The sequence below is a fragment of the Cynocephalus volans genome, chromosome 3, assembly GCF_027409185.1.
Source record: "Cynocephalus volans isolate mCynVol1 chromosome 3, mCynVol1.pri, whole genome shotgun sequence".
Taxonomy (NCBI): Eukaryota; Metazoa; Chordata; class Mammalia; order Dermoptera; family Cynocephalidae; genus Cynocephalus; species Cynocephalus volans.
In genome coordinates this window covers 27,577,285-27,590,952 of record NC_084462.1, presented here as the reverse complement: position 1 = coordinate 27,590,952, position 13,668 = coordinate 27,577,285, and the positions used below count along the sequence as shown (strand labels likewise).

Genomic DNA, 13,668 nt, shown 5'->3' with positions numbered 1-13,668 from the left:
ATTGGCTGCAATGTCATAGGGTTAGGTCTCATGGAAACAATAAGTTATTTATTCTACTTCTAGATATCAGACTGCAAATTTGGAATTCTACTCTCCCAACTCCTACCATCATCCCTAGAACCCTTACTTAGTGTTTGATTTTTTTTTTTTTCCAGAGTTATCAGATCTGTTTTGCTCCTACAGGTTTTTATGTGATAGTCAGAAGGAACTGGATGAGTTGCTAAACTGCCTTCACCCTCAGGGAATAAGAGAAAGTCAGCTTAAAGAGAGACTAGAGAAGAGGTAAGGATTTTCATCTTGCTCCTCACATCTCTTCAGCATTAGATATAAATATCTGAGGTTTTGCTTGTTTGTTTGCTTATCCATAAAGCTATTAAAATACACAATTTTTTACTTTGGTTTTTTGTTTGGTTTGGTTTTTTTTGGCAGCTGGCCCATAAAGGGATCTGAACCCTTAAAACTGGTGTTATAACACTGTGCTCTAACCAACCGAGAAACTGGCTGGCTAACCAGCCAGCCCCAAAGTACAAAATTTTAAATGTCTGTAACACTTTTATGTTCATATTGTTTGTTATTTTCTTGTTTCACATTATGCTTATTTGGAAAACTATACCTTTAAACCATGTATATACAGGATAGCAGGATTAATCATTGAATAATGCATACCACGCACCAACCCATGAGCTTCATTGTAGTTAAGCAGCCTTGCAGATGTAGTCACAGATAGTTTTGGTGTTCAAAAGTGTTCTGTCAATATTCAGAATAACCAAAAGGTGGAAATAACGTAAATAGCCACCAGCTGATGAATGGGTAAACAAAGTGTGGTATATCCAAATAATGGAGTATTATTCAGCCATGAGGAATGAAGTACTGATACACGCTACAGTATGGGTGAACTTTGAAAATATGCTAAGTGAAAGAAGCCAGACATAAAAGGCTGCCTATTGTATAATTTTATTTATTTGTTTATTCATTCATTTTTGGGCTGCTGGCTGGTACAAGGATCCAAACCCTTGACTTTGGTGTTACCAACACCACGATTCCATTTGTTTGAAACATCCAAAATAGGAAAATCTATAGAGGCAAAGTAGAGTAGTGGTTGCCAGGGGATGGGGTGGAGGGTGAATTGGGAGCAATGACCGCTAATGTATGGGGTGATGGAAATGTTTTGAGGAAAAACATCACTCTTTGGGATGATGGAAATGTTTTGGAATTAGATAGTTGTGATAGTTCCACAACATAAAAACTACTGAAGTATATGCTTTAAAATGGTAAATTTTATGTTATATGAGTTATATCTTTTTTTTAAAAAAAAATTATTTATTAAATCACAATCGATTATACATATTTTGGGGGTTGAACATTGAGATATGTTGATTAAATCAGTATTACTAGCATATATATTGTTACAAATTGTAATTATTCTTTCTGCCCCTTGTACAACCTCTACCCTTCCCTCATTCCCTCCCCCTCCCCCCTCTAATTGCCCTAGATTTCTTCTCTCCTTCTGAAAGAATAATGGTTACTCTGTTAACTTGTTGCCTAGATGATCTGTCCAATGCTGAGAGATGTGATCAGGTCCCCCAATATTATCATAGAGCAGATGCTTCTGTTACTCTGAAATGGGTTTTGTGGAAAGAGACATCCTCTTCTTTTCTTTGTCTCTGCTGGTGACTCTTCTTGTGTGAATGCACTCCAGTGGTTGGCAGACCATCTGCATTATGGCTGTGGCGTCTAGCTGCTTTTGCAGCAGCCATGGTTATTGTGGTGGCTGTGGTGGGCCACCTGTGTGGGGATGCTGTTTTTGGCATGCTCCTTGGCACTAGCCATATGCCTGGTTGTGAGGTGTGTTTGGTCCCCTTCTCCATGCCTCTGGTCCATGGGCAGGGCCCAAGGCACTGGCACCATGTGTCTGGTTGTGGGAGAGGGGTCCAGTCCCCTTCTCCGTGTCCCGGGTCCCTGGGTGGGCCCCGAGGTACAGGCGCAGTGTGCCTGGTTGTGGGAGAGAGGTCCAGTCCCCTTCTCCTTGCCTCAGGTCCCTGGGTTGGCTCCAAGGTGCTGGTGTGTTGTGCCTGGTTGTGGGAGGGAGGTCCGGTCCCTATCACCATACCCTGGGTTCTCGGGTGGGCTCCGAGGTGCTGGCATGTTGTGCCTGGTTGTGGGAGAGAGGTCCAGTCCCCTTCTCCATGCCCCAGGACAGTGGCAGGCCCCGAGGCACTGGCTTGGTGTGCCTGGTTGTGGCAGGGAGGTCCGGTCCCTGACTCCATTCCCCGGGTCCCTGGGTGGGCCCCAAGGCGCTGGCTCAGTGTGCCTGGTTATGAGAGGGTGATCCAGTCCCCTTCTGCCTCAGGTCCCTGGGTGGGCCCTGAAGCACTGGTGCAGTGTGCCTGGAAGTGGGAGTGGGGACTGATCCCCAGATCCAAGCCTCCAGTTCCCAGGCAGGCCCCAAGGTGCTGGTGGTGTGCCTGGGCCGGAACTAATTTTTTGTTCTTTGTTTACTTCCTGTGTGAACCAGTACTTGAGCTGTGTGGTTGTTTAAATTGCTACTTTGCTGCTGTTTCCCTAGGGAAGGCTTTTTGTGCAGCTCAGGGCTTAATGGATGATATTATAGGTACTTCTGGCTCTCCAGAGACCCGGTGGATCTGTGTTCTGTAGAATCTCTGATCTGGGCCAGAGTTTTTTCATCAAACTGCACCCCATGCAATTCTGCATTCCTGACCAGTCTCTTCTGAGTGGTCCTATGCTGATTGGGGGGCAGATCAGCTGTTTTTGCTGTGCCCCAGTGTTCCCCTGGTGGGCACGTCTCCCACCGCTTGTGCTCCGAACACTTCCCATGGGACGGGCCCTGCGCTGGTCCCTTGCGATGACTCACCGGCCTCTGAATGGCTCCCGTTTTTCAGCTGTTCTGGCTCCTTGCTCCTGCGTGGCTCCACGTGAACCCTATTAGCGGTGTTGCTGACCTGGGGGCCGCCAAGGCCCTGTTCTCTCCTGCTGCTTCCAAGTAACTCCATCTGAAGGGCACAGCTGCGGCTTCTGCCGGCTCCTGCTCCATGCGCTCAGCAGCTCGATTCTTAAAGCAGCCGCAGCCCAAAACGCTCAGAGCAGCTTTTTCTTTCTCTCGTCATAGTTTCTCCTGCCTTCGTGAACTCCATAGGTCTCTCCTCCTCTTCCCCTGAGCTCCAGCGGCCCCGGCTTGGCTGATGTTACATTTTTATAGTTATAAATTGGTTGATTTGTGGGAGAGAGTGATGCTGTGGACCGTCTATTCCACCATCTTGATTGGATCTCCCCGAGTTATATCTTTAAAAAAAAAAAAAATTCTGTTCTGTTTACAAGTAACATCAACTTCATCTAGATTTGCTAGTGCCTTTTCTGTCGTTTCTATCAAAGCCAGGACCAGATTTTGGTTTAAGGCTACCTCTGATTTTTGACTGCATGCTTATTTTAATGGCTGAATTTAGGTTTGATTGAAGAAAGAAGGAAAGTACATTCAGTATGTACTCTGCAACATTGCCAGACTTTTGTGAGTGATAATAGATATAGCATATTGATTTTAGTCCACTGTTTAATGTGTAAATTAATTAAAATTATATTCAAAATCATGTTGTCTTAACACAAATATGTCTAGGCAAATTAAGACAAAGGAAAATAGTACACAGACCCACAAAGGAATACAGTCCTATCATGTTCCTTCTCTTTGGTCAAAGTATTCGATGGGAATGTGTGTTCGATTGAGAGGACCAGTTCTGTTCACTAATTGGGAATAGATTGAATCCTTCCATTAAAAGATTAGAGAGTGTCAGACAGGATTAGAAACAAAACATACTTTTGATGTGTTTTGCTGAACATTTTAACAAAACAACCTTGTTTTGTTTTGCTTTGTTTTGAACTTTTTAAAGGATATCAAGCAGTTTGTGACTTACTGCTTTTTACTCAGCATTATTTTTCTAAAGAGTCATTTATGTTTTTTTATAACTGAATTTCCATTTTCTTTTCTGTATAATATTCTGTGAGTCTATAATGTATTAGTGAATGTGACCCAATTTACTTATCCATTCTCTTGTTGATGGTTATTTGAGTTGTTTCCTCTGAGGGTGGCCAAGGAGATAAGATAATGTGTCAGCAACCATTTCAGGTTCAAATTTGCAAAACATAAATGCTGTTTACCAGGAAATATGTAAACTGGTGACAGATATAAGAGAAAAGGTGAGCAAAAGGATTAGGGCAATTGTAAACATAAAGAAATAGTTTTTTTTTGGTATATCCATTGAACATTTATAAAAATTAATTATATACTTGGCCACAAAAACAAATCTCAACAAATTTAAAAAGTGGAGACTTTCAAGGTACTTTCTCTAGTCAGATTGCAATAAAATTAGAAGTAAATTATATAATCATGACCAAATTAATTGCTTAATTGCTACTAAGTCAAATATATTCCTATATAACACTTAGATTGAAGGAGAAAATGAAAGGGAACTTTTGTAGTATCCAGAAGGCAATGAAAGGAGAATCCTTCATGTGAAAACTAGTGGGACATAGTGAAATTATACTCAGAGGAAAATAATATTAAAAACCTTTATTATTAAGAAACAAAAAGGAGCTTTGTACTCAACTTAGATGACCTTGAGATATAGTTTTCATTTTGGTATAGGAAGCCCATGGTGAAGCTATGGCCCACCCAGGGTTGAGTCTTACAGCAGTCTTTATTGCTAGGATCTCAAAGAGTTAATATTTAGTGTGAAGGTGAACTCTTCTGAGGGTCTTTGTATAGATTTCCTACTGAATTCATGTTTCTTGGTGTTGTGAAGAATTCCAAGCAGATGATTTAAAGTTGTCCCAGCTGGTAGCAATTCCTCATAACTGACACAAGCAAATAATGCACATTCTCTCTGGAGGAGCACAGCTTCAAACCAGGCCTCTAAGAAGTCCCACAGATAAAATTCCAAGAAATTCCTGGTAAAAGAATCACTAAATACACAACCAGGCACTATGAATGAGGGCTAGGAAAAGCAGCATACTGCAGATACTGGGATTATCAAATACAGAATAAAATGAGTGTATTTTTAGAATGAATCAAGAAATAATAGAACATTGAAATTTTGTGCAAGGAACATGAGACTGTTAAAAAGCATCAAAGAGAAGTGAAAAAGATCTAAAATATAGTCTTCTAGAAATAAAACAGTCATTCAAGTAATTGAAATTTAAAGAACATCTTCAAAGGTTTCTTTATTCCCTCTTTCCCTGTCCCAACTTTTCTAGGTACCAGGACATTATCCACTCTATTCATCTGGCTCGGAAGCCAAATTTGGGTCTAAAATCGTGTGATGGCAACCAGGAGCTCTTAAACTTTCTCCGGAGTGATCTCATTGAAGTCGCAACAAGATTACAAAAAGGAGGACTTGGATATGTAGACGAAACATCTGAATTTGAATCCCGGGTAAGAATATAAGAAAACACCCTTTGGAAGCTGTTACTCATGGAAACTCAATTTGGAATTGTTCCCTGGTACTGTTCTTGACTTGCCAAGATGACCCTGGAAATCATATGTTTGAGTTTGTCTTCTAAGGCATGTATGGAACCAAAAATTTTTTATTTACATATATATTTGTTGTCATCTTTTGCTGATATTCAGAAAAACCTAATAGTTGGCTCAGAACCTTTGTTGAAAAAGATCTTTGGTTTTTCTTTTTGGCTGCTGGCCAGTATGGGGATCCAAACCTGAGACCTTGGTGCTATCAGCACCACACTCTCTCAAGCTAACCAGCCAGCCCCCCAAAAGAGCTTTTCTCTTAACCTGAATGAAAACTGGTTGTCAAGCCATCATCATATAATATCATTTAACATAACTTTCCCTTGTGGTGCCCATGCTTTAAATTGTGAAACATGCTTGTGGATCCTGCTTTTGTCTGTTCTTACATTTATGTGGAACATTGCTCGTGCTGTTCAGTGGGCTACATTTCAAGGCCCATTTACAGTCCTGTCATTTACCGCTCAGAAGGACCTGTAAGTGGGATAGGTGAAAACTGTTCAAGAGATCCCATGCCCCACATGAGATAGGTTTAGGTATCAAAGGTGGAGAGAAGATTGGAAAATACTATTCATCAATTATTATCATAAAGTGTATTCTACTGAGTTTTAAATCATAAAGTCCACATAATTCTAGGCATATTAATATTTCTGAGTCTTTTCAAGTTATTTGTATAAACTATGGCATGTGTATTTTTATAGTGTATGATATTTTATGAGTGGTTGTATCTTTCCCCCCATTTTTCCTAGTTTATACTTTTCATCTCTTTTATTTAGCCTTGTGTTTCTATTTCTATGCTATTAGAATTAGCAAATTTTATATGTATCTTACATGTGCAATTTTTGTTTGTTTTTTGTTTGTGTCTGGCTTGTGTGGGGATCTGAACCCTTGACCTTGAGTGTTAACAACACCATGCTCTCCCAAGTGAGCCACCAGCCAGCCCCTAATTTTTTTAAATTAGTGTAGTGATAAATTCTTAGTATATTTCCTAGGAAAAGGTTTTAAACATCTTTATGGTTCTTAAAGATTCTTTGAAGAATCATTCTGCCAGTTTTAAATATTACACATTTACTTTTTAATTTAGCAAGTATTTATTAATTGTCTACTCTGCCAAATCCAGCACTGCATCTTGCTGACATTGGGTTATCATCACTTTTTCTTTTTTTCCTTCGTTACTATAAAATGATATCTTTTAATTGGCATGTCTTGTGTGACAGAAAAGATAGTGTGCAGTGTTTAAGAGCATAATTTTGATGAATTGATTTAGTTTCTGTTTCCTCATTTATAAAATAGATGTGAAACTTAAAGGAGATGGAGTATATACAGCATATTACCTGACATACAGTTAGTAAGCCAGAAAGGCATTAAATTTTGATTCTCCTTCTGTTTGTCTTTTCATTAAGACTGTATGTAGCTTGTTTGCACTTAGTAGGCACTTGGTAATTATTGAATGAATGAGTTGTGTAACTCCCTTTAGTAGAGGAAGTTTCATCACTCTGTGTGGGTCCTTTCACTGGGGACGTAGAAGTAGCAACTACTTTTAAATGCGTAAGTTATCTAGTGAACTGAGGAATACAGTTAATGTTATGTGGCCCTTTTGATATTTAAAGTCTAGGTTGATTTAAATTTAGCTGAGCATGAACTCCTTTCATCTTTCTCTTGCCTTCTCTCAATCTAGTTTTTAAATCAATTCCTGTAGGTCATTTCATTAGAAAAACTGAAGGATTTTGGTGAGTGTGTGATTGCCCTTCAGGCCAGTGTCATAAAGAAATTTCTCCAAGGCTTCATGGCTCCCAAGCAAAAGAGAAGAAAACTCCAAAGCGAAGATTCAGCAAAATCTGAGGAAGTAGATGAAGAAAAAAAAATGGCAGAGGAAGCAAAGGTATTTAGTTATTGCAGATATAGTTTATGATTGTGTAGAAAAGTGTAATTAAGCACTATGCCCTGAGCAAGTGTTGCATATTTGTAAAAAGTCACCTACTACTAAATTTGTGGTTTTCAAACTGGTCTGTGGAGCACAGCCCTCCTTGTAGGGCTATGGATGATGGTCATAGTGGGTTTGCGTGCACACACCTCCCCGCCATTAGAGCTTTATTCTCTTTTTTAAAATTATGGTAAATCATATGTAACACAAAATTTATCCCTTTTCTAAGAAATCAAGATAACAGAAAATTCAGAGATTTTTTTATTCATGTAGATCAACCGTTAATTCTAAATTCACATGCTAGACAACATTATTAATCCAATGCCAAAGAAAGTAATTAGAAGAGGAAAAAAAGGGAAGGGGGAAGAGAACAGTAGTCATCTCTAACCTCTAGTTTACCATTTTTATGTGTATAGTTCAGTGGCATTAAGTATGTTCATTCACGTAGTTCTGCAACCATCACCACCGTCCATCTCCAGAACTTTTTCATCTTCCCAAACTGAAATTGTGCTCATTAAACACTAATTTCCCATTTCTTCCTCCCCCAACCCCTGGCAACCACCGTTTTCTTTCTGTTTCTGAATTTGACCACTCTAGGTACCTCATATAAGTGATGTCGTACAATATGTGTCCTTTTGTGACTGGCTTATTTCATTTAACATAATGTCTTCAAGGTTCATCCATGTTGTAGCGTGTGCCAGAATTTCCTTTCTTTTTAAGGCTGAGTAATACTCCATTGTATGTTAAAAGAAAACTGTTTCTCTATTCATACAATACTTCTGACACCAAATGTGTGGGTTTTCTCTAAGAAATTCTCCAATTCTCAGTTCCAGCACTATCTACTGGGAGTTCCTGTCAGATCCCGCAAGTTAAAGGGCTCAGTGCCACAGACTGCTCTCACTTCATATGCCAGTTGCCACCCATACCAGTTGTAAATTGAGGGTTCTCATGATCCCCTTCTCAGGTTCAGTAATTTGCTAAAATGGCTCACAGAATTCAGGATAGAATTTTGCTTAGGTTTACTGAGTTATTATGATAAAGGATACAACTCAGGAGCAGCCAGGTGGAAGATACACATAAGACAAGGCATGGGGGCAGCGTGAGGGCAGTGCCTGGAGCTTTTGTGTCATCTGGATACTCCACTGTCCCAGTATTCAGATGTGTTCACCAGCCTGGAAGCTTATCAAATCTTGTTGTTCAAGAGTTTTTTTTTTTTTTTTTTTTTTTTGTCTTTTTCGTGACCAGCACTCAGCCAGTGAGTGCACCGGCCATTCCTATATAGGATCCGAACCCGCGGCGGGAGCGTCGCCGCGCTCCCAGCGCTGCACTCTCCCGAGTGCGCCACGGGCTCGGCCCGTTCAAGTTTTTTTATAGAGCTTAATACCCAGGTCCTCTTCTTAGTCTCCCCTCTTCCAGGAGGTTGTGGGTAGGGCTGAAAGTTCTAACCCTCTAATCACTTGGTCTTTCAGGTGACCAGCCCCATCCTGAGGCTGTCTAAGAGCCTCATCCTAAGTCACCTCAATAGCATAATCTCAGATGTGATCAAAAAGACACTCCTATCTGGAAATTCCAAGGATAGGGGAGAAAGACCAAATGTATTTCTTAGTATACCACATATGTGTAAACCACATTTTGTGTAACTATTTATCTTTTGGTGGACACTTGGGTTGCCCCACCTTTTGGCTATTGTGAATAGTGCTGCTATGAACATAGGTGTACAAATATCTCTTTGAGTCCTTGCTTTCAATTCATTTGAGTGTATACCCAGAAGTGGAATTGCTGGATCCTATGGTAATTTAATGTTTAACTTTTTTGGGGAACCACCATACCATTTCCCACAGTGACTGTTCCATTTTATATTCCTACCAGTAATGCACAAGGGATCCACATCCTTGCCAACACTTGTTCTGCTTTGATAGTATTCATCCTAATTGATATGAAGCAGTATCTCATTGTGGTTTTGATTTGCATTTCTGTAATGATTAGTGATGTTGAGCATCTTCTCATATGTTTATTAGCCATTTGTCTGTCTTTGGAGAAAATGTGTATTCAAGTTCTTTGCCCATTTTTTAATTAGGTTGTTTGCTTTTTGATGTTGAATTGTAGGAGTACTTTATATGTTCTTGATAGTAATCCTTTATTGGATATATGATTTGCAAATATATTCTCCCATTCTGTGGGTTGCCTTTTCATTCTGTTAGTAGTGTCCTTTGATGCATAAAAGTTTTACATTTTGGTAAAGACCAACTTACCTATTTTTTCTTCTGTTCACCCCACTTTTGGTGTCATATCCAAGAAGTCATGAAGCTTTTCCTCTCTTTTCTTCTAAATATTTCATAGTTTTAGCTTTTACATTTAGGTCTTTGATCTTTTTGAGTTAATTTTTGTAAATTGCATAAGGTAAGGGTCCAGAGTTTTTTGTAGGTGAATATCCAGTTTTCTGGCTTTTTAGTTTTAAATGTAGTGTGTTGTTTGCAAGTAAATCAAATGAGAGGTAAGTAAAATATCCAGGGATATTACTCTTTTAATAGTTTGATGTGCTTTCTTCTCATATACAAAGATAGTTTTGTTGGATTTTTACAGAATGGAATTCTACGATGTATAATATTCTGCAGTTTTTCGCTCATCAGCATATGCTGGGAATCTGTCCCCTCTGTTAGTCTGTAGATCTACCTGTTATGTTTGTTTTAACATCTGTATCATTTGCTGATGACCACAAGGTTTTCTCCTGTTTTCTTTTATTAGAATAACTAGCAGCTCCATTTTTGTCTGTGTATTATATTTCTGCCTGAGATTACTTGTGAAGAAAAGAATTTGAAGACACTGTATTATGGAAAAGGTCCCAGCCAGTATCCATTGTGAAATACTTGTCCCTATTTTAGATTTTCCTCTCCTCCTCCTCTTCTTTCCTTCCTTTCACAAACATCTTGTAAAGGCCTACCTGTGCCAGTCACTGTGCTAAGTCTAATGTTTTATAGAGGTGAATAGAAGCTGTAAGTTCTTGCCTTCAGGTTTGAATGTGAGCGACAGAGAAGCAGGGAGACAGTTACAGTAGTGTGACAAGTACTGATGAGAAAGAGCTGTATCTAGGCTCACCTGTGAGAGATACCCAGGGCAAATTAGAGAATACTTCCCAGAGGAGATAACATAGATGCTGGGTTTGTTTGTTTGTTTGCTAGTATAGGGATCTGAACCCTTGACCTTGGTGTTAACAACACTGTGCTCTAACCAACTGAGCAAACCAGCCAGCCAAAAGCTGGATTTTGAAGAATAAATAGGAATTAATCATGTCGTGGAAGGAGTGGCATAGGCCTTCTCAGATTGAACTGAAATCGGCCTCTTTGTCACTGACAACTGGTTCTTGTGTTATCCCATTTTACATAAAATGAGTCTTCTCTCCTTTCTTAAAGCTTCTCATATATTTGTACAAAGTTGTCATGTTTCCCCTACGTTTCTTCCTGAGGCCAAGCAAGGGTAATATGCGATACAGGGATGATCATTCTGGGTAAGAGGTAAGCAGAGTAGAGAATGAAATTCAGTTTATTTATTTTTTATTTTTTGGGTAGACAAAACTTTTTAATCAGGACACAAAAAATGATAAACGTAAAGTTAAAAAATAATAAACTGAACTGCACTAAAAAAACTTCTCATCAGAAAATGCCATTAGTAGAGTGAAAATACAATTCACAACCTAAGTGAAGATACTTGCAAACATATCTTGGACAAAAGACTCAAAAAATATAAGAATACCTACAAATCAGTAAGAAAAAGACAGCCCCAATAGAAAGAAGATGGCAAAGAAAATGAACATGAAATTCACCGACTAGGATAGCCAAATGGCTAATAAACATATAAAATGCAGGACTTTCAACATTTCAATATTAAGATTACTGAAAAAAAAATGTTGATAGGGTTATGTCAAGAAAATACAGGAGCTATCTAAAAGAAGCCCCCAGTGACCAAAAATTTACTAATTTGAGTGTCAAAATAATAATATACTGGATTAAAATACATTGAATCAAAGAAAATCTATGAGTTCATAGTCATACTCAAAACTGAAAAATACTGAAAAATTGTACATATCACTCTTTGAGTTAATTGTATGCTTTCCCAGGAACATCCTGGCAATTATTAATGGTACCCACTTTTACTCTTTATTTATTCATTCATTCATTCATTCATCCATTTATTTATTATTGGATCATAATTGATTATACATATTTTGGGGATTCAATGCTGACCTTTATTGATCAAATCAAGATTACTAGTATGTATATTGTTACAAATCGTACTTATTCTTTATGTCCCTTGTCCAGTCTCTCCCTATCCCCCTCCCCCCTCCCACCACTGATAACCTTAGATTTCTTCTCTCTCTCTGAAAGAGTAATAGTTATTCTGTTGATTTGTTGCCTAGATGATCTGTCCAGTGTTGATAGGTGTGTTCAGGTCCCCCAATATTATCATAGAGCAGATGCTTCTACTGTCACTCTGGATTGGGCTTTGTGGAGAGAGACATCCTCTTTTCTTTGGTCTCTGCTGGTGACTCTCCTTGTGTCAGTGCACTCCAGTGGCTGGCAGACCATCTGCATGGTGGTCGTGACGTCTAGCCACTTTTGTGGCAGCTGTGGTTACTGTGGTAGCTGTAGTGGGCCACCCACATGGAGGTGATGTTTTTGGAATGCACCTTGGTGCTGACGGTGTGCCGGTTGTGGGAAGGGTGTCCGTTCCCAGATCCATGCCTCAGGTCCCCTGGTGGGCCCTGAGGCACTGGTGTGTGCCTGGGCCAGAACTAATTTTTTGTCCTTTGCTTACTTCTAAAACTGAGGAACTTCCTGTGGGAAGCAGTACTTGAGCTGTGTGGTTGAGCCAAATTGCTGCTTTGCTGCTGTTTCCCTAGGGAAGGCTTTTTGTGCAGCTCAAGGTTTAATGGTTGACCTTGTAGGTACTTCTGGCTCTCCAGAGACCGGGTGCATCTGGGTTGTATAGAAACTCTGATCTGCGCCTGAGTTTTTTCATCAAACTGCACCCTGTGCAATTCTGTATTCCTGACCAGTCTCCTCTCAGTGGCCCTGCACTGATTGCGGGGGCTGATCAGCTGTCCTTTCTGTGTCCCAGTGTTTCCCTGGTGGGCACATCTCCCCCACCACCCGTGCTCCACACACTTCCCATGGGACAGGCTGTGCACTGGTCGCTTGTGATAACTCACTGGCCTCTGAATGACTCCCCTTTTTCAGCCGTTCTGGCTCCTCGCTCCTGCGTGGGTCTGTGGGAACCCTATTAGTGGTCTTGCTGTCCTGTGGGCCACCAAGGCCCCCTTCTCCCCTGCCGCCTCCAAGCAACTCCATCCGAAGGACACAGCTGCGGCTTCTGCCGGCTCCTGCTACGAGCACTCAGCAGCTCCAGCCTAAAAGCAGGTGTGGCCTGAAACACTCTAAGCAGTTTTTCCTTTCTCTCACCATGGCTTCTCCTGGCTTCATGAACTCCATAGGTCTCTCCTCCTCTTCCCCTGAGCTCCAGCGGCCCCGGCTTGGCTGATGTTACATTTTTATATTTGTAAATTGGTTGATTTGTGGGAGAGAGTGATGCTGGGGACTGTCTATTCCACCATCTTGGCTGGAACCCCGAAATTCAGTTTAGATAAAGGTTTAATTCATGCCTTGGGCTCAGGGACTTCACACATAGTATCCCACTGGGATTTAATTCTCACCTTCCTCTGTGTTCCTTTTAAGTGGCTATGTAGCACCTAGATAACCTTCTAGATGTCTGTGATATTGGATAACTAGTCTCATTTGCTTAATCTGTTCTGATTAAGCATAACCTAAGTCTTGCTGAATACTACATGGATTTTGTTTTTAACTCAGTTCTATAGAGAAGAGACTCTTTTTCTTGATGTGATCTTTCCAAGAGTCACATATTTCCTTTCCATTTCTTTGAGAACAAACTAGAAGCTGTGGAATTCTCATTAAACTGTTTTTGAGTACTGAACCACATAGTGAAGTGACCTCCTTTTAGCTTGTCAGATGAGACTTGTTCTTAGCTTAGTTGGGGAGGAAAATATGAGCACTTCGCAGGTCCAGACACACAGTACATAAATGGAAAGCATGGAAGTGTTTCTTGGAAAATCAGTTAGGTTGCTTATTAAGTAGTTCAGCAATGTTCTGCATTAAAATGGCATTATGCCCTGCAGCTCCCCACCAAACGTCAACTTTACCAC

At 40.2% G+C, this 13,668-nt stretch overlaps 1 protein-coding gene across 2 annotated transcripts in view; it reads left to right on the top strand.

The window, feature by feature from the left end:
• Window positions 1-13,668, top strand: part of BAZ1B (bromodomain adjacent to zinc finger domain 1B) — a 72,773-nt gene that overhangs the window by 46,046 nt on the left and 13,059 nt on the right. For both annotated transcript variants that reach the window (XM_063090124.1, XM_063090123.1), the window contains exons 11-13: window positions 184-282; window positions 5,263-5,440; window positions 7,230-7,412. In XM_063090124.1, coding sequence (XP_062946194.1) covers window positions 184-282; window positions 5,263-5,440; window positions 7,230-7,412 — 460 coding nt within the window. The remainder of the gene's footprint in view (window positions 1-183; window positions 283-5,262; window positions 5,441-7,229; window positions 7,413-13,668) is intronic.